The sequence below is a fragment of the Sturnus vulgaris genome, chromosome 3, assembly GCF_052056855.1.
Source record: "Sturnus vulgaris isolate bStuVul1 chromosome 3, bStuVul1.hap1, whole genome shotgun sequence".
Taxonomy (NCBI): Eukaryota; Metazoa; Chordata; class Aves; order Passeriformes; family Sturnidae; genus Sturnus; species Sturnus vulgaris.
Window position 1 is genome coordinate 69,924,346 of NC_142245.1, and position 19,339 is coordinate 69,943,684.

A 19,339-nucleotide genomic window follows, 5' to 3' on the forward strand; every position below is an offset into this window, starting at 1 on the left:
AGCCCTAAAACTGTTTATCAAGTAAATATTAATTTGAATTCTTGATAGCTAAACCAAATAGAATTGCAGACCCATTTAGGTTTTGGGTAAGGCATGTGCTTGAAATTCTGGTTATAGCTGGATAATATAATAGATTTTCAGTAGCTTCTTAGTAATTTTGCTGTCAGCAAATGTATATGCTGTTGCTGGCTGGCTGCAGCTCTTTTCTAGGACACAGGATTTATTTGAAGCTTGTTTCTCTGCCTGCATCTCCTTGCTCTGGTGGGGAGATGCTCTCTTCCTTTGGTGCCAGCTTCTGTAATGTGATGGGAAGAGTTTGCAGTAGCAGTAAACATTTTAGAGGACCTGAAAGTAATCTTTTCTGTCTGCCATAAGACTGCCTGTGTGTATATGGTGAGTGGTTTGATAAGTTTGAAAAAATGTTAGATCAAGCTGTTTTCTTGTTTATCTCATTTCAAGATTTTTTTTTCCTTCGGCAATGTGAAGTTTTGATTCTTATTTTTTCCTCTCTCTATAGGGATATATATTCTTATTCCTTTTTATGTTCCTTTATAGCTTGTAGCTTACTCAAGTACTTTTCTCCACAGTTCTGCTCACTTCAGGACTTTTCTATTTGCTTCATTGGAAAAAATACTAGATGCTAATCTCTCTTCCTGGCTCTCACAGGTGGTGTACATGAGAAGCCTCAAGAAAGTCTGCATAAAGTGTTGAAATAGATTAATTAAACTGCATTAAACTTATTCTGTGGCTCTTCTGAGTGGTCTGAAAAGTACCTCTGTGGCTGTTCTGAAGGTGGTCTCTGTCAGTCCAGCTGTGCCAGTGCGAGGCAGTGGTGTCCCTGCCCGGCCCTCGGCGGCACTGCGGGCAATGCTGGGTACCATGCCCTCAGTGATGCGAGTGTGCTTCTCCACTGTGTCCGACCCAGCACATGGTCCCAGCGCTGCCTTTGAGGTGCTAAAAGTGGACTGGAGTGCTGCAGCAGAGGAGCCCATTCATTATTTCCAGCCAAGACATCATGGACTGTTAGAGGCAGCAATGTTTTAAACTATACAGCTTTTTTTCTTGGTGCACATGATGTGGAACCCTTTTTTAGTATTTCAGTAATTTTAATTTAGTTGAAAACCTTAAACGAATGCAGAGGGTAGGACTACATGACAAGTTATAGCAAGGCAGTCTAGGAAGCGGATTTACTCTGCATTAGGTGCTCTGTACTATCTGCTCACCTACATGTTTTTATTCTGCAGAAAATGCATAATCCTTTGATATCTCGCTCCTTAATAGGATGAGATAAAATTGCCCTATTTACTATCAATAAAGCTAGACAGCAATTTCATTAATTTCCAGGTGCTTTGCATTGTTTCTGACAGCAATTTCATAAAAATGCAAGTGACTAAAATGTCAGTATAATAATGACAGTATGGTATTGGGTTTTTCTGACTGGTACTCATATGCTGAGCTTGTAGAACAATGCAGCCTTTTGGGTGCAGTCCTCCTACGCTGTGTGTCTAGTTTAGGCTTCATCATGCAAGAAGCACTTCAGTCTTACAAAAAATTTTGTTCAGAATTGAAGGTGTGAGTGTTTCTTTTCATCTTATTGACATTAGATTTCAAGTTGTTGAATGTGTTGATAGCTTTGGGATTTTTAGTAGTAGGAACATTGCAGCCGTTAAATCTTTATCAAAACTATTATTGCCTCCCATAAAGCTTCCCTAGACTTTAATCCTGGTCCTAAGTTTGTGACTGTTCTCTATAGCTGCAACACCAATTTTGAGAAGATTTTCAGCTGATGAGAATAGTCTATGCAAAACATGGGGACATAGTAACAGGTAGTATAAAGTGCTCTGATGCTGTATTCTGAAAGCCAGGGATTTTCTCAAAGGCATTTTGTTACACAGTAAACTTTTCAGGTGTCATAATCTGGCTTTGAGTAACAGGACTTGAGTGTCTAGCCTGTTTATGCAGTTTGAAAATAGAAAAGAAAAATTTCCATAGGGGGGTTGTTTGTATTTTAAGCACTTGATTTTTGTGAGAATGTCTTAAGACTTATTAGCAACCTCAACAGTGAGGTAAATCCTGACTTGAGCACTGAAAGCAGATATTTTACCTAGGAAGCTGAGACAAATTTGCTGTAGCAAGACAGTTGTGTTTTACTTTAAAAGTATGGTGCTTGGAGTTGTTTAATTAAAAAAAAAAATTGGGCAGCTTGACCTGTCACTCTTTAACATGCTCGTGTTTTTGACATGAATCACAAAATGTTTCTCAGGAATTGGCAGTATCTCACAGCCATTGCATGTCTATGCAGGTTGTTTTTCATTTTTTAAAAGGATATAATTGTTGAATGGAAAAATATTATAATTAGTTCTGAACTACTTCAGATTTTGTTTTCGGCACGTAGAACCTTCTTCACAACTATTCTTCTGGGTTTTTTTTCCTTGACACAAATCTTTCATTTGCTTCCAACTTCCTTCTCCTCTGCCCACGTTCCATATCTGTTGATCTGCCTTTTGCCACTTCTTTAACATTACTCATATAACCTTGACTCAGCTTTGACTTTCCTGAAATACTCCTCTATCTCATCCTCACAATCTTTAATTATCGCTCCTCCCTTTGGCCTTCATAACTTTGAGTTCTGTGGCTGGTAGGGGTAGAATTCTGTGTTTCATAACTTGACCCCCATGTAGGAAAAGCTCACACATTCCAGGTGAAGTGACTCTCCTTTGTTTTAGGTTCTCATTAAAAATGCCATGCTCATACAAAAACTTAACAGACTCCTTGAAACTTAGTCTAGATTCTGAATTCAGTAACACATTTTACTGTAGTGGTTCTGCCTCAGAAAAGATGTTGAGACTGACTTTTCTAAGGCTTTTGTTTCCCAAAACAGCTTTTGTATGTTTCCCCTCTCAAAATTATATGTATTAAATCTTCTTTCCCTCTCTCTTCTAGCTTTTAGCTTTCATTAGTAGCTTTATGTGTGAATATGGTCATATATGTTTAAACTGCTACAATCTATGGTTCTGATATATCTGAGTTTTTATATAATTCTTCTAAAGCATTTGGAGATCATTGGGAAAATAGTTTACAAAATAAAAAGGGAGTTTATCCATTTTGAGTTTGGCAGACTTTTTTTTTTTTTAACAGAAAACTTTTTTGTCAGTACACTTAGAAAAAATCAAAACAAGAAAGTAGAATTTTCCAGAAATGTTTGTGTTATATATATTATCAGAATTATATGTGTTACTGACTACAGGATTTTCGGATGTGTCAGGCTGATCCCTTATCAAAATTAACTAACTTGCATGAAAGTTGAAAATCTTCAACCACAGATTTGAATCTAGAATCAGCCTTGATTGACAGTTGATTGAAAAAACTTTTAGTAGTTGGTGCTGTAAACTGTCTGCAGGCATTCCAAGTTAATAATTAATCAGCCATTCCACATGGTATTAGATATAGCACAGCAACTTCAGTGTGTAAGAGGGATCTTGATACTCACTATAAAACTATTGTAAAATTTCTGCAAATAACTCCAGAGACATTAACAAGGCTTTATTTAAATTAATTTAAATTAAATTAATGTGTTAGGTTAAATTTTTCTGAGGTGACTTAATGCTTTCTTTGTTTTGTGCTGTATGTGTCATTTGGAAAGAGCCTAATCTTCAAACGTAGTTAACAGACTCTCGCATCTTGTCTTAAGCTGGTTTATCTAAAATATTTAAGCATCACCTGTTAATATACTGCCAAGAAATGCTTTTTGGTTTGCATTAATGAGGACAAGTAATACTAATACCTGATGTATTTGTTCATGAAAGGATCTCTTAACATAATTGTCTTCTGATGCATTATTATTAGGTAGTAAAATGAAAAATGAGGATTCTGGCAATATATTACAGAAACAAATTTTAAGAATTTGAAATACCATGTTGTAACAGTATGTTACACTATATAAGTATATTTAATGTACTTTCTTTCCCTCCAAAAAAAGCTCTTATACACTTCAGAAGAAAGGAAATAAAGAAACAGCTTGCTTCTTGTGCAACTTATTCTGGCCTAGTTGCCATTACTGCTTCCTCAAATGTTTTTTTCTTCTGCTTACATTCATAAATCAAGATATTCTTAGGACAGGAGATTAGCACTTTGCTTTAGATGCTGTGCAGCTTTTAATAAACTGTAGTATTTTCCATTAACACTTCAAGTCACTGTATCTACCTAGGTTATTTTAAATTTAAGGGCTGAAAAGCTTCCATATGTATTATGGAAGCCTAAATGGAATACTCATGCATCTGACAGAATGTCATCACCTCACTCTTGTGTTGACTTCGTAAACACGGTAAGATATTGGGTGGATAAATTCATTATTAACTTAGAGAGATTTCATCACTGATCTGCTGCACCTCAGTTTTCATTTCAGTTATCAGCATAGTCTCTAACCTGAGGAACCTCTTGCTCTGAGACTTGCAGGTCAGAGTATAAGCATGCTGTCTTGAATGAGATATTATTGTGGCTGAGATATGAACTCAAAGCCCTTTAGCTGCTCTGCTTGACTGTGAGCACACTTTTGCCAGTGGTATCATGTGGTAAATATAAGTTCATGCCTTCATGAAAAGGAGGAGGTTGCTTAGTGCTTGCTGCAAGATAGCACAAGAGAAGAGCGTGCCCATGGCAGTTACCTGCATGTTGGTGCAGGTGCTGACAACTCCTGCTTTCATTTAGCCTAATTTGTTCATCCAGCTGCATGAATATCTAAGGCTACTCCAAACTTGTTACTCTGCACGTGAAAATGCCTATAGCAAATACTCAGAATGTTACATAACTGTTTAATGGATGTGTTTATGAAGAATTTTCAAGTGGGATCTCACTCATTTATGCTGTGGCGGTGTATGCCATTGAAAACCTATTGATGTTGGTTGTTAAAGCAAACTCATGAGGGGTCCTGGCACTTCCCACTAGCACGGAAATGCAATGAGAGCTCTTTGTGGCCAGAGCTTTTAGGTTCAAAAACTAGTTGTCTGAACCCTTGAGAAATTTTTGGCCCTCAAACGTGATCTCATTGCTAGTAAGAGATTCATAGACTGAATGGATGGAGCAGTGTTACCAGCTCTGAAGTGATAGTGTTGTGAAGTTAGGAACCTTCCTTGCTCCTGTCCAGCATACTTTGCCTCAGCATCTGCAGAATCTTTATTTTGAACTTTTGTAATTGCTGTTTGAAATTAATGGCTGCAAGTATTTTGTGGAAAGACTACTTTGAATAAATAAGTGATGTTTTTCTGCCTGAAAACCTGAGAAGAACATTAACAGTTAGGCAAAAATACTCATGCCCAAGGTGGCAGGGTACATTACTACTTAAAGTCTTTGTTTCCAGCTTGTCTTAGGCTGTGACTGTTGATACTAAAACACAAATTACAAATATCAATCTTTAAAGTAAAACTGTTTAGTTTTCAATAACAGTTTTTAAAACAGAAATATTAATCAAGCTGTGTAAATCATGTGGTATCTAAGAAAAGAATGTATTTTTCTTTTCCGAGCCAAGATAACTTAGCAATCTTGGACTATACATACAGTAGCTAAGTAACTGGGATAAATGCTCAAGAGTCTTAAAAGATAATTTGTGGTCTCCATAATTTTTAAATTGACATATTAAATCTTAACTTTAAATAGCTTTCCTTTTCTTCAGCCAATTTCAGGTTTTCAGTCTCTGTATTCAGAGCCTTTTTTCCCCCCTGTTGTTTATACACCTTTCACAGCCTTCACCACCTATGCCTTGGCTGGAGAAGCCTTTCTTGGTCTCTGTCCCTTGCTCCTCCCAGTTTCAATGTTTTATGTGCCAGTCTTTGTTTGAAAGAACCTCTCTGGTTACTGTTCTCTAAATTCTCTCCCTCCCTGAAACCAAAGCCCTGTGCTGTGTTGGTGCAGTTTCTGTGTCTTCCTTACACAACGTGCACTGCTCTCTGTTCAGTCCCGTGTTTTGTTGCTGTACTGGCCTTTCCCAGACTCGAGCTTTTCAAGCAGGAGTTGTTTTTTGGTACTTCAGATATTGTGCCCTTTGTGCAAGAAAGGCTGCATAAACAAACAATAAAATACTTGAATTGGGTTGTTGTGTAGGCAGTGTTCACTCATGTTTGGAATAGCAGTATTCCAAATCAGCGCCTTTCAGTTGTTTATGGTAATTTTGGAAAGTACATTCTGTATTGAAAGGTTTTGTGCTTGTTCCTGCCTGGCCTGTTAGAAAATTATTTTAATCGGTGGAAAGCCATCTTAAACACATATGACCTTTAATTTATGTGAATAATTGTTGTGATGAGATGCTTTCAGATTATTTTGAGATGCTGATAATTCTGAATTAGTGCTGATTTAAGGGTTAGGTCTTGAATTCTCCGGGTACATCTAGACCATCTAGACCTTTATTGTTACACTGGATTTATAATGACTGGAGGTTATACTACAAAAGGAACACCATAAAAATTTGAATCTCAACTGAACATTAAGCTCCTTTCCTTAGCATTTACTGATAAAATGAGAAAAAAGGGAATGCAGGATTATTCTAAATTTTACAGAGTGCATTTGTATTGAGAAACATTACCAAGACATCATGAATGTAAACACATGCAGATGTGCTATTTAGTATCTTTTAATCTCATCTGTGTGTGGGAGTAATGGCAGGTAATGATACATCTCAGGCTTCAAAAAACAAGTAGAAATACTATAACTTATAAATCTATCTGCAAACACAGTCTTTGTTACCTCTTTCTGACTTTTTCTTCTACAAGAAAAAAGCCTAAAAAGATTTCAGAGAATCATCTTATCTTTTTGGTACTTTACTAACTTTGTAATATTGAAGTCTAGTACTGAATACTGCTATATCCAGTATATCCAGAAATATTTTGCTGTGTCTTCTGTGAGGTTCACTGCCTCATAAAATCTCATCAGTGCCTTTTCATCCAAGGGAATTGTTGCCCCAGCCATGACAGAGTACCTTGAGCACACGAGCAGGTGGTTGGCTCAGGGGTGAGCCCTGCAGCTACCCAGAGACCCTGCTTTAAGGAGTACAGAGATGGAGATGTGGGCTGCAGAGGCAGGACAGCTCTTGAGATGGTGTGGGGATTCTGCTCTCCTATAATCTGGTTAGTGTTGTGAAAACAAGTGCTCTTCTGAATAACAGTGTATCTGTAACCACGTTGTAGCATGCCATCGACTGGTTGCATTTACTGGTTGCTTAAAGGATTTCATAGCTGCTTGTTCAGGTGGAGACACCTTCGGAAAACCTCCAAGGGAAAACTAGGAGCACAAGGCTTCTCTACCTTAATGTTACAAGACTTGATCTCAAATATAACTTTTGTTGGAGAAGCTGGCCGTTGATGCTTGTCTTCTTAAAAATCAGAGTCTTCATGAACTTGAGGATCTCCCAGAAGTCAGGAAGCTGAGAAGAGAACTGTCTGAGAGATAAAGAGATTTAATCTGAGTCCTGAGGTGAACAGGGTGATAGTGATAAACTAGGAGAAAGGTTTCTGTTATGATGGGTTTCAAAGGTTATATGTTATTTATGTGTTTGTAATGTATGTGTCAGCTGAACAGTGGTACTTTGTCTATCTGCTTGCTTTGGGGTCTGTAGTTGCTTTTTTCCCTTCTGCAAGACAACTGGGGTTGTGCTGCCTCAATTGATACATGAGTAAATTATCTGAACATGGTAACTGGATGGTGAGTTAGAGACCTTAAGGTCCAGAGTACTGTTAAATCCCAGTCAGTATTGCTGTAGGCATAAGGGTGATAAAATTTCTCCTTAAAACCTGAAAACTGATCTGCTGGACAAACCGTGAGGAAAAATGGACTTAACCTAGCCCTGCAAATAGTGGAACTCTTGCTTTAAGAAGATGCTCCAAGAAAGACTACATATAAGGATTTGGGTTACATTATAAATCACTGGTTTAGATTGTTTCTACAGAAAGGAAAAGGTTGATGTTGTAGTACAACAGGCATTTGAATTGCTCAGGTAGATAGGGGTTAGTTTTAGTCTTTAGACTCAACATGGGGGAAGGAGGGGAGAAGAGATGGGATTTCATCTTATCCTTAAGCTAATGAGCATAGAAAAACAGCATCTGTGAAAATGGATAAAAAATGCAGCTTGATGCTACAAAATTGCATGTGTAATAAACTGATGAGCTAATTAAAATATATTAGATATTATTAGAAATAAACCTATGATTGTTGAACTCCTGTAAAATTTAATGTTTTTATTGCTTTTCTAAATCTTACCCAGTTCGTACTCCAATAACAAAAAAAAAAATATTCCATAGTTCTGAGTCCCTTCAGCTCTATTCTCATGTCCATATGCAGAAAAAAAGGGACTCATTAAGACCCACTCAGCATGGAAGTAACCGCTTCAGGTAATCATGATACCCTACTTTTCCTCCTTTGAAATTTCCATTAAAGGGCTTTTAATATTTCAACCTAATTCACTCAATCTAAGCTATCCAAGCAGAAGCTTATTTGTAAAAAAAATGGGTTACATTTATATCTATTCATTTGATACTATATTATTTATTGCAGCCAGAAAAGCTTTGTTAATTATTTGACTCTGCCAGACTCTTGGGGGAGTGGGGAGGTATTGGAGTTTTACTGCCAAAGATACTTTGTGAAAGGCAATTAAGAAAATGTTTTATGATGGTGTCACCAGTCTTACTTTCAGTCATTTATTGTTTGTTGGAGAGAGGCTCCATCCTCCTGTCTTAATAACCCGATTAAATCAAGAGGAATTGTCAGAATGTTGTATAAAACAAATACCAGGTTTTGGCCATGGTGGAATTTAGTGCTGCAACTGAAATAATTACTAGTTATGGTATCTAATATTCATGCTGCTGTAACGGAAACAAAGTAATGCAAGGAACAGGTGAGAATTGCATCATGTCATTTCCCCCTTCTCTTAAATTCTAGTCCTATGCTTAGTGCAGGCTTTATGTTAGTGTTCTGTCAGACTTACTGTCTTGTGGCTGTTGCCTTTAAAAAGGTGAAGAGAATAGTAGTGTTTGTAATGTTTCACGTGTGCACATATCTTCTCAGCTTATTTGCCTTTGGGTTATTATTCTGAGTAAAGATTATGTGTGAAGAATGTGTAAGGAGAACTTGATGGCAGAGATGCAAAGACTTGGCTTGACCACAGTATCTTGGGGCATTTAGGATGCTTTTTAAAGGCCCAACAGAGGAAGAGTTTGACTGTGCTTTTCTAGTACAAAATTTATCCCCTCTGTTTTTGCTCTTTTGGATTGTGATTTTTTTTTTTTTTAAATTCATTAAAAGAAGAACATTCTTCCAAAGTATTCTTGAGGTGAGTCTTTCTTCTGTTCCCAGGTGTGGTGGACCTGCACATCTCACTGTTCAGAAATGAGGCAGCAGAGGTTGGACAATCTGTCTTGTCCTGCGCTATGCTTGGTGCTCCCAAAGAGCCCAGGCAAGGTCTAAAGACAAGGCCCTAGATGGTTGCTGGGTAGCTTCATGGGAATTTTGCTGGAGTGTGTACTGCACTGTGTTGAAAATCCCAGGAACAATGTGAATTCAGCGTATTATTTGAACATTTGCTTTATGACCTTTTTTTTTCATTGAAAATTTATGAACATATTTTTCTCTTTGTTTCTGACTTCCCCTTCTTTGTCCTTCTCAAGGTTACATGTAACATTTTAAGTTCAAGAATGCTATTGCAGCACTAGTAACAGCAGAATGCTTTGGATAATGTTGCATAGCAACATAAAATTTAATTTGTGTCAAATGTTTTGGCATTCTCCTAATGTGACTTTTTTATCCTTTTCTTTTTCACTTAAGTTGCATTGCCATTGGTTGGGGTGAAACTATTGGTACACTGGTACATTGTGAAGATTGTTTAAATCAAAGCAATGCCCAGCATCCAAAATTGTCTGGAGTCTTCGTTTTTGTCTTGCACTACTAGTTTAATGCCCTGTCAGCCATAAGAAACTGAAATGGTGTGTAAAAGGAAGACTGTTCCATTTCTGAACTTCTATGCAGCACAGAATTATATTCTCTTTTTGTGATTGCTCTTATTTCATATTCCCCTTGTGCTTACAGTCGATTTTCCAATGATATAAGTGCAACTGTATTATCCATTGGTTAACCAGGGAATAGAGGTGAATAGTCTTTTCCTGTTTCTACAATGATCAAAGCACCTCGAGTTTATAAACTAAGTATTTTTTCTATAAATTGCATAAGAAACCATTGTTCCAAATGGATTTTGAAGCAGAGTATTATAAGGAACGTGGACGTTTTGGCCATTTCTGGGGAAGGCCTAGATAGAAGTGAGGGGAGTGAATTTAAAGAATTAATGTCAGTTGAGGTATAGGCTTAATTACATCTGAAGAGAACATCTCGCCTATGAAAAATCAAGTCAAACAGACGTGAATATTCTACATGACCACATGATTTAATTGTGTTTAGGGTGGTTATATATGAGAGTAACTGAAGGAATAGCAACTTAATTAGAATGTATGTCTGTGTGTGATTATGTGTGATTTGGTTAAAATGAAGGCAGGAATGGAAAAGTCTGTCTTTACCTTTGGTATAATACTTTTGTAGTGAGTTATTTTTAGAGACTGGACTTCCAGGCTGATGCTGTCATCTCAGATACGTTTTTCTGGTGTTATATGTGTGGCAGTGGAGCTGTTCAGCCAAAGGTGCAGTAGGGTTTGTTGCAGCAGGGTGACAGATGGCTCTGTGAGCATCGGCTGTGCTACCACTGCAATTCGGCACCATGAGTGATTTGAGGGGACTTGAGCTGTGGGGGCTGTAGAAAAGGTGAAGCCTTCATAAGGGGAATGCAGAAGGAGGAGAGGGGACAGATCCATGTTTTAACAAGACATTTTGATTAGGTGATGGGAAACAATTTTTTTGTCAGACGGTGCCAGGTGTTGCCCACCAGAAGGGCTTGGTAACTTCCATTGTTGGAGATTTGCAGCTCCCTTGGTCATGATATTGAGCAATCAGATGCAGCTTCAAATTTGGCTCTGTTTTGAGCTGCAAAATGTCCAGATGACCTTCAGAGGTCCTATCCACCTCAAAGCATTTTATGATTTTGACTGATCCTCCGGATGAGTATCCAGATTCTTGGGCGATTTAAATCAGTCTATAATGAAGCTTGTGTAGTGGCATCTTTGCTTTTGTTGAAGGCTAGATCACTTAAGCTTAATTCATGGACTTTTTAAAAAAATGTGTGCAGATCTAAGGTTGCACTGTGGCCAAAGTTTGGTTTTTTCCTTCTTTCCTTTACCTTTGCTTTTTATGCCAAGTTTTATTAGAGTGTATAAACATGAAAAGATTTCTTTACTAACTAGCTTCCATATGAAAACAGCACATTTGCCCTTTCAACACGTAATAAAAGCAAGGAATGTGTTTAACCAAAATCTTTACCTAAGGCACTCCAAAGAAGTATTTCAGGTATCTTCTGTATAGTTTGTTCCTACTCCTAGCTAGTAATATGTTTTACCATCAGTCTCAGGTAAATTCTGCAAATGTTTTTGCTATTAGAATTCATGGTAGCTGGAGTTAAATTACTATTTTGACTGTATCAGTTCAGCTGCTATGAAATGCATAAGTCACTACCATAATCTGACAGCATGGTTTGTGACTGAATATGCAGTTTCCATATCTCAGAATCTTGCAAGAGCTGCTTTTTTTCCTCTCAGAGTGGCACATGCTTCTATGTCTTTATCAGTTCTGTACACATTGAATTTTAAAATTATTTTATAAGAATCCAGAGTGGACATAAAATGTTACCATGCATTTAAAAATGTTTCTGTTGTCACTAATATTCCTCTGATGGTTATAAAATTATTTTTGGGAACTTTTAAAAGACAGTTTGGTGATGCTTAGCTGTAAAATTTTGTGTACCATTTTATGGTGGTTTGGCCTGGGCTGGATGCTGGATGCCAGATGCCCACCAAAGCCCCCTCGACTGGACAGGGGAGAGAAGATAGAAAAAAAAGGCTGATGGGGTGAGAGAAGGACAGGGAGAGATCACTCACCAGTTGCCATCATATGCAAACCAGACTTAAGGAAATTAGTTGAATTCATTCATTCCCAATCAAAATCAGAGCTGGATAATGAGAAGTAAAACAAATCCTAAAACCACATTCCTCCCAAGCTCTCCCTCCTGCCTGGGATTAATTTCATTGCTGATTCTCTACCTCTTCCCCGCACTCAGTGGCACAGGGAGATAGGGAATGGGGTTAGCAGTGAGTTAGTCCCATATTGGCTCTGCCACTGCTTCCTCCTCAGGGAGGGGAGTCCTTCCCCTGCTCCACTGCCGTGTTCCTCCCACGGGAGACTTGCACTCCTTAGAGGAGTCTTTCTCACGGGTTTCAATTCTTCAGACTGTTCCAGCACGGGTTTTTTTGGTTGGTTTGTTTTTTTTTGTTTGTTTGTTTGTTTGTTTATTTTGGTTTTTTTTGGGGGGGGGGGGGGGTTCCCTCTGACCATGAAGTGCAACGCTTGAGGAACAGGCTGCTCCAGCATGGGTCCCCCATGGGATCCCAAGTCCCGTGTCACGATGTCATAATTGTCTTTTGGGTATCCACCTGTTCCAGCATGAGCTTCTCCACAGGCTACAGGTGGATCTCTGCTCCACTGTGGATCACCATGGACCTCAGGAGGACATCCTGCCTCACCATGGTCTGCACCACAGGCTGCAGGAGAATTTTGGCTCCAGAGACCGGAGCACCTCGTGCCCCTCCTTCTTCACTGATCTTGGTGTCTGCAGAGTTTCTCTCATATTCCCACTCTTTTCTCTTCTGACCTCAATTACCTCTGTGTAATAACTTTTTTTTTTTCCTTTTAAAATCTGTTATCCCAGAGGCACAAGCACTCTGCTTGATGAGATAAAAGCATTCTGTGGTACTCTGTTTCCTGTGTAGTCTTTTATTTACTTAATGTGTTTGCCTCTCATATATTTTCCTCCTTTTCAGATTTAAATAAGTTTTGAATTCAGTTGTATGATCTACCATTTCAAAGCATTTTGTGTGCCTTATGATTTTTCTGACTCTTTAGATCATGTGCTGTAGTAATCAGCTTTGTTTGGCCTTTGATAATTTGATAATATCTGTATAATTACATTATTGATTCAAATGAAATTATTTTGATGGGATTTGTTAATGATACTACTTTGCAAGGTCAATCATTTCAACAGAATAGAGAAATAGTAGACGAAAATTGTATGGATTACAAATTTAGGCCAAAAATGTAATGAAACATGGTTGGGTTTTTGTAACATTAAGGATAACAGCTGTTAAAAACCAAGCTGAAAGTGATGCTATGTAATCAGAGTAGTAACTCTCATAAGAGTTTGCAGTGTGTAAGGCTAAAGAGAAGCAGATGTGAAGATATTTTCTTCTATATGGTATACTTCTGTCTAGTGCTTCTGTATCAGAAAAATGTTGACCAGTTTTCTAAAAAAAAAAGAGAAGTGGGGATAACAATTTTCCTACATGCATTTCAATATATGGAATTATTTTAAATAGAAGTGGTAATGATTTGGAGATTTGCAGTGCACACCTCCAAGGTTTTAAGAACCTGAATTTTTAAAAATTAATTAGCTTAATTATTAGTAACAATGTTAGTACCTATATTCCATTTTATTGATCTTAGCACAAAGTTGATTTAAGGCAGATAAGTGCCTGCATTTCCTTACAGATGAGGAAAACAAAAGCTTTGTTTGCAAATTTCAGTCAAAAAAACAGCATCTCCTTAATCTTGAACTTGAGAGGCTCAGTGTTCTTCGGAGTAGTGCCTGCAGAGTGGAACACTGCCATCTCACTCAGGACCTTTGGGGAGCAGCATGCTAAAAAACTGAGACAAAAATACTATTACTTTCCTTTTGCTTGTGAAAGTATCTCTATGTATCAACACTGTGCTGTTTACAATTGGTTTTTAAATAATGGAGACTTGAAAAGACCTCATCACAAGGCAGTAACTGTGGAGAGAGCTTTTATCTGTAAGGCTTGCAGTCTTTTACAATAGAAGCCTCCTAATTTGAGATGATTCTTTGTCCAATGACACATTCCAAAAGGGAAACACATTTGCTTGGATATAAACAATAAAGAATGGTGTATGGTAAGTGGTATATCCCTGTGGACATTTTCTCACAGGACTGTAATTCTGCACCAAATCTCTTATGAATTGTGTCACTGCTGTACTTCAGGAGATAACAACAACCATTAAAACTGAAGTATTGCCATCTATTGTTAGGTTGTTGTTCCTGTTTTGAACTGTTATACTCTTTTAATACCAGAGATAGTTCCTTTTCTTTCAACCTTTCTTCTGTTTTACTGTCTAAATACTAAAATTACAAGTGTATCTTCTGATGAAATTCTATATGAATACCAGTCTTGACACTTGTGGTATTTGTGAAAGCACACTTGTTAGTCCAACATTTTCATTTCTTTCCCACCAAGATTTTTTAAATTGCTTTATTCCCTCTCCCCTACCAATGTAGAAGAGTAAATGATATTATCCATGCTTATTACTTGTAAAGAAGTTATTGTAAGGACTCGTAAAGAATCATTGTCATCTTCATCCCTTTTTGCAGATATTTCAGACTTTTACTTCAGTTGTTTGTTGCTATTGACCTTGTTCTTTTTGCAAATGTTTTTTAGACAGCCAAACCTCAACTGAATTTCTCAGCAGGGATTTGCCTGTTCATTTTTATAGCTTATATTAAATGTGAGACTCCTAATTCTTACTGTTTCTGTTGTTCCTATAGCAACTAGATAGGGGGAGATGCAGCAGCATCACTTTGCTTCCCAGCTGGTGTTTGTGTTCTCAGCAAGGTGGGGAAAGAGTATGAGGAAAATAGAGTATTGATTAGCATGTAACTGGTTGAAAAGTATACTCCTTGTTGGGTTGTTTCACCCTTTACTCTAGAGGAGTTAGTTAATGATTTTTAGCATCTCAAGCTTTCTTTATTAAAATTCTGTCCTCTTGGATAGAGACATGATTTACTCTTAAGTATATGCCAGCTTTTGGTCTTTTAGCTGCTGCTTGGTTCTTGATGGCTCCTTCCAGCTAAAACCCTGTTTTCTTCATCAAATGGCTAGCAGTAGGATTTGTGTCAGAAACTAGACTGGTGCTTATGATTTATATATAGCCTGACCATACATGAAGTTGGGCCTTTTTAGTTCCTACTTTTAAATCTGATTTTTGCAGTTGTCCAGTAACTATAGTATACTAGCCTGTAGTTTTATGGTCAACTGAGTGACTGTGTTGGAATAAAATGTTTTGATATTTAAATGCTACATTTTCAGAGATTACTAAGGTAGAACTAGCATGTTCTACCTCCTCCAAGAAGCAGAGGTTCTTTGAATTCTCCTTTAGTAGTCCTTTCTCTTACCTCATGATGGAAACCTTCAGAACATAGTTTCCTGAGAATCTGTGATGCCAAATTATTCCCTCTGAAGTAAACCAAAATCTTTCCTCCATACCTGAGCACCTGAGGTTCTTGGTGCCTCTTGTTTAGCCAAGCACTACTGCTCTTATGAGGGTTTTGTTTCTCTCACCATGGTATGTGCATTGTGAAGACTCTGGGGAGAGTTTTACAATATTAGAGCCATTATTATATAAAACAACCACAAAATATTTGACCTATATTTTAAGCTCTTCTGGAGCTGTTTATTTTTATTAAATTAGAATTTATGGGCAGTGAAACTGGGCATAAATCAAGAAGATGGGTCCCATCAGGTCTAGCATATGTACATCCAAAAGCCTTTCCTGGCCAAAACAGCTCTGATTAGCAGGAGGAACTCAGAAGGTGCTGATTAGTAGATCATCAAGTGGTTAATTTGCTCATGTGGGAAATAAGAAGTTGAGATGTAGCCTTCTTGTTACTTAAGGAGCAGGTTGGAACCAAGACTTCTTGCCTCGCAGGAAGGTGCCATGGTGCAAGATGTTACTGACACAGTGGGATCCTGCAGACATCAGGATCCATCCATGAAATCCCTGCTCTCTTTATACTGGTGGTGGTGCCTCAGGAGAAGTGCTTGCTCTTTTGGAAATAGATTTTTAATTGTTTCCCGTTTTGTTCTTTCCCTGTTTCCCCTGCCCCTGACTCTTTCAGAGGGGTTCATAAGAGCTAATGAATGAGACATCTGCTAAATTTATAAATCAGTTTGTTTTTCTGCTGGCTGCCTAAGCAGGGTTCCGATCCTCAGTAGATTACATATTAGAACAGATTTAAATTTTAATCAGAACAACATCTCTTCAAAACATTCTGGCTTTAAAAATACATAAATGGACAAGTCTCTTGCTTCCATAGACTCCAACCTAGTGTATCCCCTATATTCATGGGACCACTAAGTCTCCTGGGGCTTTGAGGAGTCTTTCTGAGGCTCAGGGTGTTGGGGCTGTTAAATCTCGACAAGAGAAAAGGCTCATGTAGGAATTTATCAATATGTATATGTGCCTGATGAGTGTGAATAAAGAAAACTGAGCCAGACTCCTTGCAGTGCTATCCAGTGGTAGAACAGGAGGCAGTAGAAGTAAATACAGTATATCAATAAACTTTTTTTACTGTAAGAGTGGTCAAACACTGAAGTTTCAGAGAGTGCCTGGGAAGCCTCCATCTGTGGAGAAGTTTAAAACCCAGCTTGGCTCAGGCCTGAGCAATCTGCTGTAATTAACTCTGCTTTGAGACTTCATAATCTCCAGAGGTCCTTTCCAACCTGAAATACTCCATGAATATTGTGGATTATGTCAGCAGATAAGATAGTTGGGAGCCTTTTTTCTGTGAAGAAATTGCTTCTTGGAGAATATTGTATTATCAGAGATAAAATATGGCTTTTGTGAGATGTTTTGAATATTCTTTCTGCTTAGACTTTAATTTTTATCCTAGTAAATCTTCTGGAGTTATAATGTTTATTTTCTTACAACCTAATTATTTATTAGAAGCAACCTGACCTATAAATAAGTGCAGTCACAACCTTTTTATCAGCTTGCTTCACTTGACAAATAATACATTTTTATAGTGCTTAAAATCCAGTCCTGAATGTAAAGGTCTGTTGAAGTATTTTTGATTCACAGAATCACTAAGATTGGAAAATCCCTCTAAGAACCAGTCCAACCATTAACCTCACACCACCATGTGTAGAACTAAACCATGCCCTCTAGTGCCAAATCCTTATTTTATTGAACACTTCCAGGGACTGTGATTCTACCGGTTTCTTGGGCAGCCTGTTCCAATGCCTGCAGCTGCAGCTTTCCAGCCACTTTTCCCCTGCCTGCAGCACTGCATGGGATTGTTGTCACCCAAGGGCAGGACCCAACACTTTGCCTTGTAGAACCTCAAACAATTTGGTGCATCAATCCAGTAAACTCATCATACTCAATTCTGAATCAAAGCTGCTAGGCAAAACTTTAGGAAGAATTTCATCAAGAAAAGTGGAGTTTTGGTTAGGACAATTGTATCCATGTAATTTCTAACGGATGTACGATGTAGTGTGAGCTTGCATGCATCTCTTGCTGCCTTGTTACTGAATATGCAGAAAGTGATTATTCTGTTCTCTAGAATATTCAATTCAGGGTAATACATAAATGTACAACCAGAGCTCAACAATTGCCTTGAGGTGTTGATTTTATTTTCATTAAATATTAGCTAAGAGCAAGCATCATCTTTCTCTTTCCTAGATTTGCTGGTGAGTGTTTGCTCAAGGTCAATTGAAATTGCTCGTGTTTTCCAAGAAGGGAGTGCATATTGCCTCTTGAATGGTTCCAGTATATGTTGGGGAATTAAAAGTCAGTTAGGGTGTTGAGAATTACAGATCAAAAAAGGAAGAATAAATGAGGCATCTGGAAAGAAAGGCAGTGGTTGGAGCCAGAGAAGAAACAATGTTAGCACTGGGTGTGGGGTGGGAAGAGCAGCTTCCTGGGGGAAGGAGAAAGAATAGGTGAAGTAGGGTGGGGTTTTTTTGTTTGTTTGCTTTTTCAAAAAAGCTAAAGATGATTTTGAACCAAATTAGTAACCCTAGTTTGAGTGTCTCATTTCAGGTAAATAGTGGCAAGGGACTGAGAATTTAAGTGAGATTTTTCCATTGGTTTTCTGGACATCTCTTTCAGATTCTTGAACAAATCCTGCTTGAGCAGACCCCTCTGCAGGCATCAAGGATTTAAATATAATTATTGTTTGGATGAACATTCAAAAAATTCTGCTTTGAAGCTTTGTTATGCATCTCTTCATTCAAATCACTTAATGTTTTCAATCTTGTTTACTTTTTTACAGCTGTTAACACAATAGGGCAAAAGCTTCCAAGGAATGACTATTGATGTCTGAGGGAACCTAGATCCTAATTGCAGAACAATTGCTGTGATGTCATGTGCAGATTTTATGTGGTGCTCACAAAACAGCTGGTTGCAAACAAATAGATTGCAAAAAATGCCTGTAAAGGTTTTGTTCTAATTGTAAAGCTGCTGTCCACACTCTCAAAAGCTTTTTGGGTGTAACTGCGTGTGAATACTCCAAGAGAATTCTCATATCATGAAATCAACTTTGTGGAAAAGAAGTGCTTTTGCCCATGTGATTTTTATCATTCATACACTAAAAACAAGCAGAGCTCTAAAAATGTAGTTATATAGGATGAAAACAAAAGTGACTCTCAACTATGCATTTGCATACCAAGATTTGGCATAACTTTAAATAAGTTAAATAAGCAAAAGTGGTTCTCGCCAGATTATTGATATGTAGCATGAAAGTTAGCCTAATACAAAACTTTCATCTAGAAGAAAATCTCTCCAGTGAATATAATTATTCTAGTAACAATAGAAATGCATATTTAGTTAAAGATGGCATTTCTTACTGTGAAATGTCAAAGTATGTTTCTGTTTTCTAATTGTGAAATGGTAACTAGAGATAAAAACTAAATGTCAGCAAGATAGAGATATGGTAATTTAAGACTTCTAAGGATATTTCTAGAAATGTTTTCATGATAAAATTAATGTATGTAATTTTTATTATTCTCAAAAATAATCATCAAAGACTGATCAGATAAAAATTCTGCTTTTGTTTTCCAGAAACCAGCAAACATTCTGGTAATGGGTGAAGGTCCTGAAAGAGGAAGAGTCAAAATAGGTAAACTTTTTGAGAAAATCTAATTGTGCAGCTAAGCGATTACTATAATAAAAAAATGCATCTTCTGTGTAAGATAGAAACAGATCTTCAGTATTCTTTGAGTGTATGTGTCTACAACCTCTAGTTCAATTTGAAATCTCATTCACTGAGTTTACAGACTTAAGAAATTCCAAATATATCATTAGACATTTCTAAACTTGCCAAGAGTATGCATTGGATGAGACATAAAGGCATCTGTAT

The 19,339-nt window shown here is 37.5% G+C and overlaps 1 protein-coding gene across 2 annotated transcripts in view; it reads left to right on the forward strand.

The window, feature by feature from the left end:
• CDK19 (cyclin dependent kinase 19) overlaps positions 1–19,339 on the forward strand; it is a 119,682-nt gene that overhangs the window by 66,365 nt on the left and 33,978 nt on the right. For both annotated transcript variants that reach the window (XM_014879276.2, XM_088161907.1), the window contains exon 5: positions 19,042–19,099. In XM_014879276.2, the coding sequence (XP_014734762.1) occupies positions 19,042–19,099 (58 nt within the window). The remainder of the gene's footprint in view (positions 1–19,041; positions 19,100–19,339) is intronic.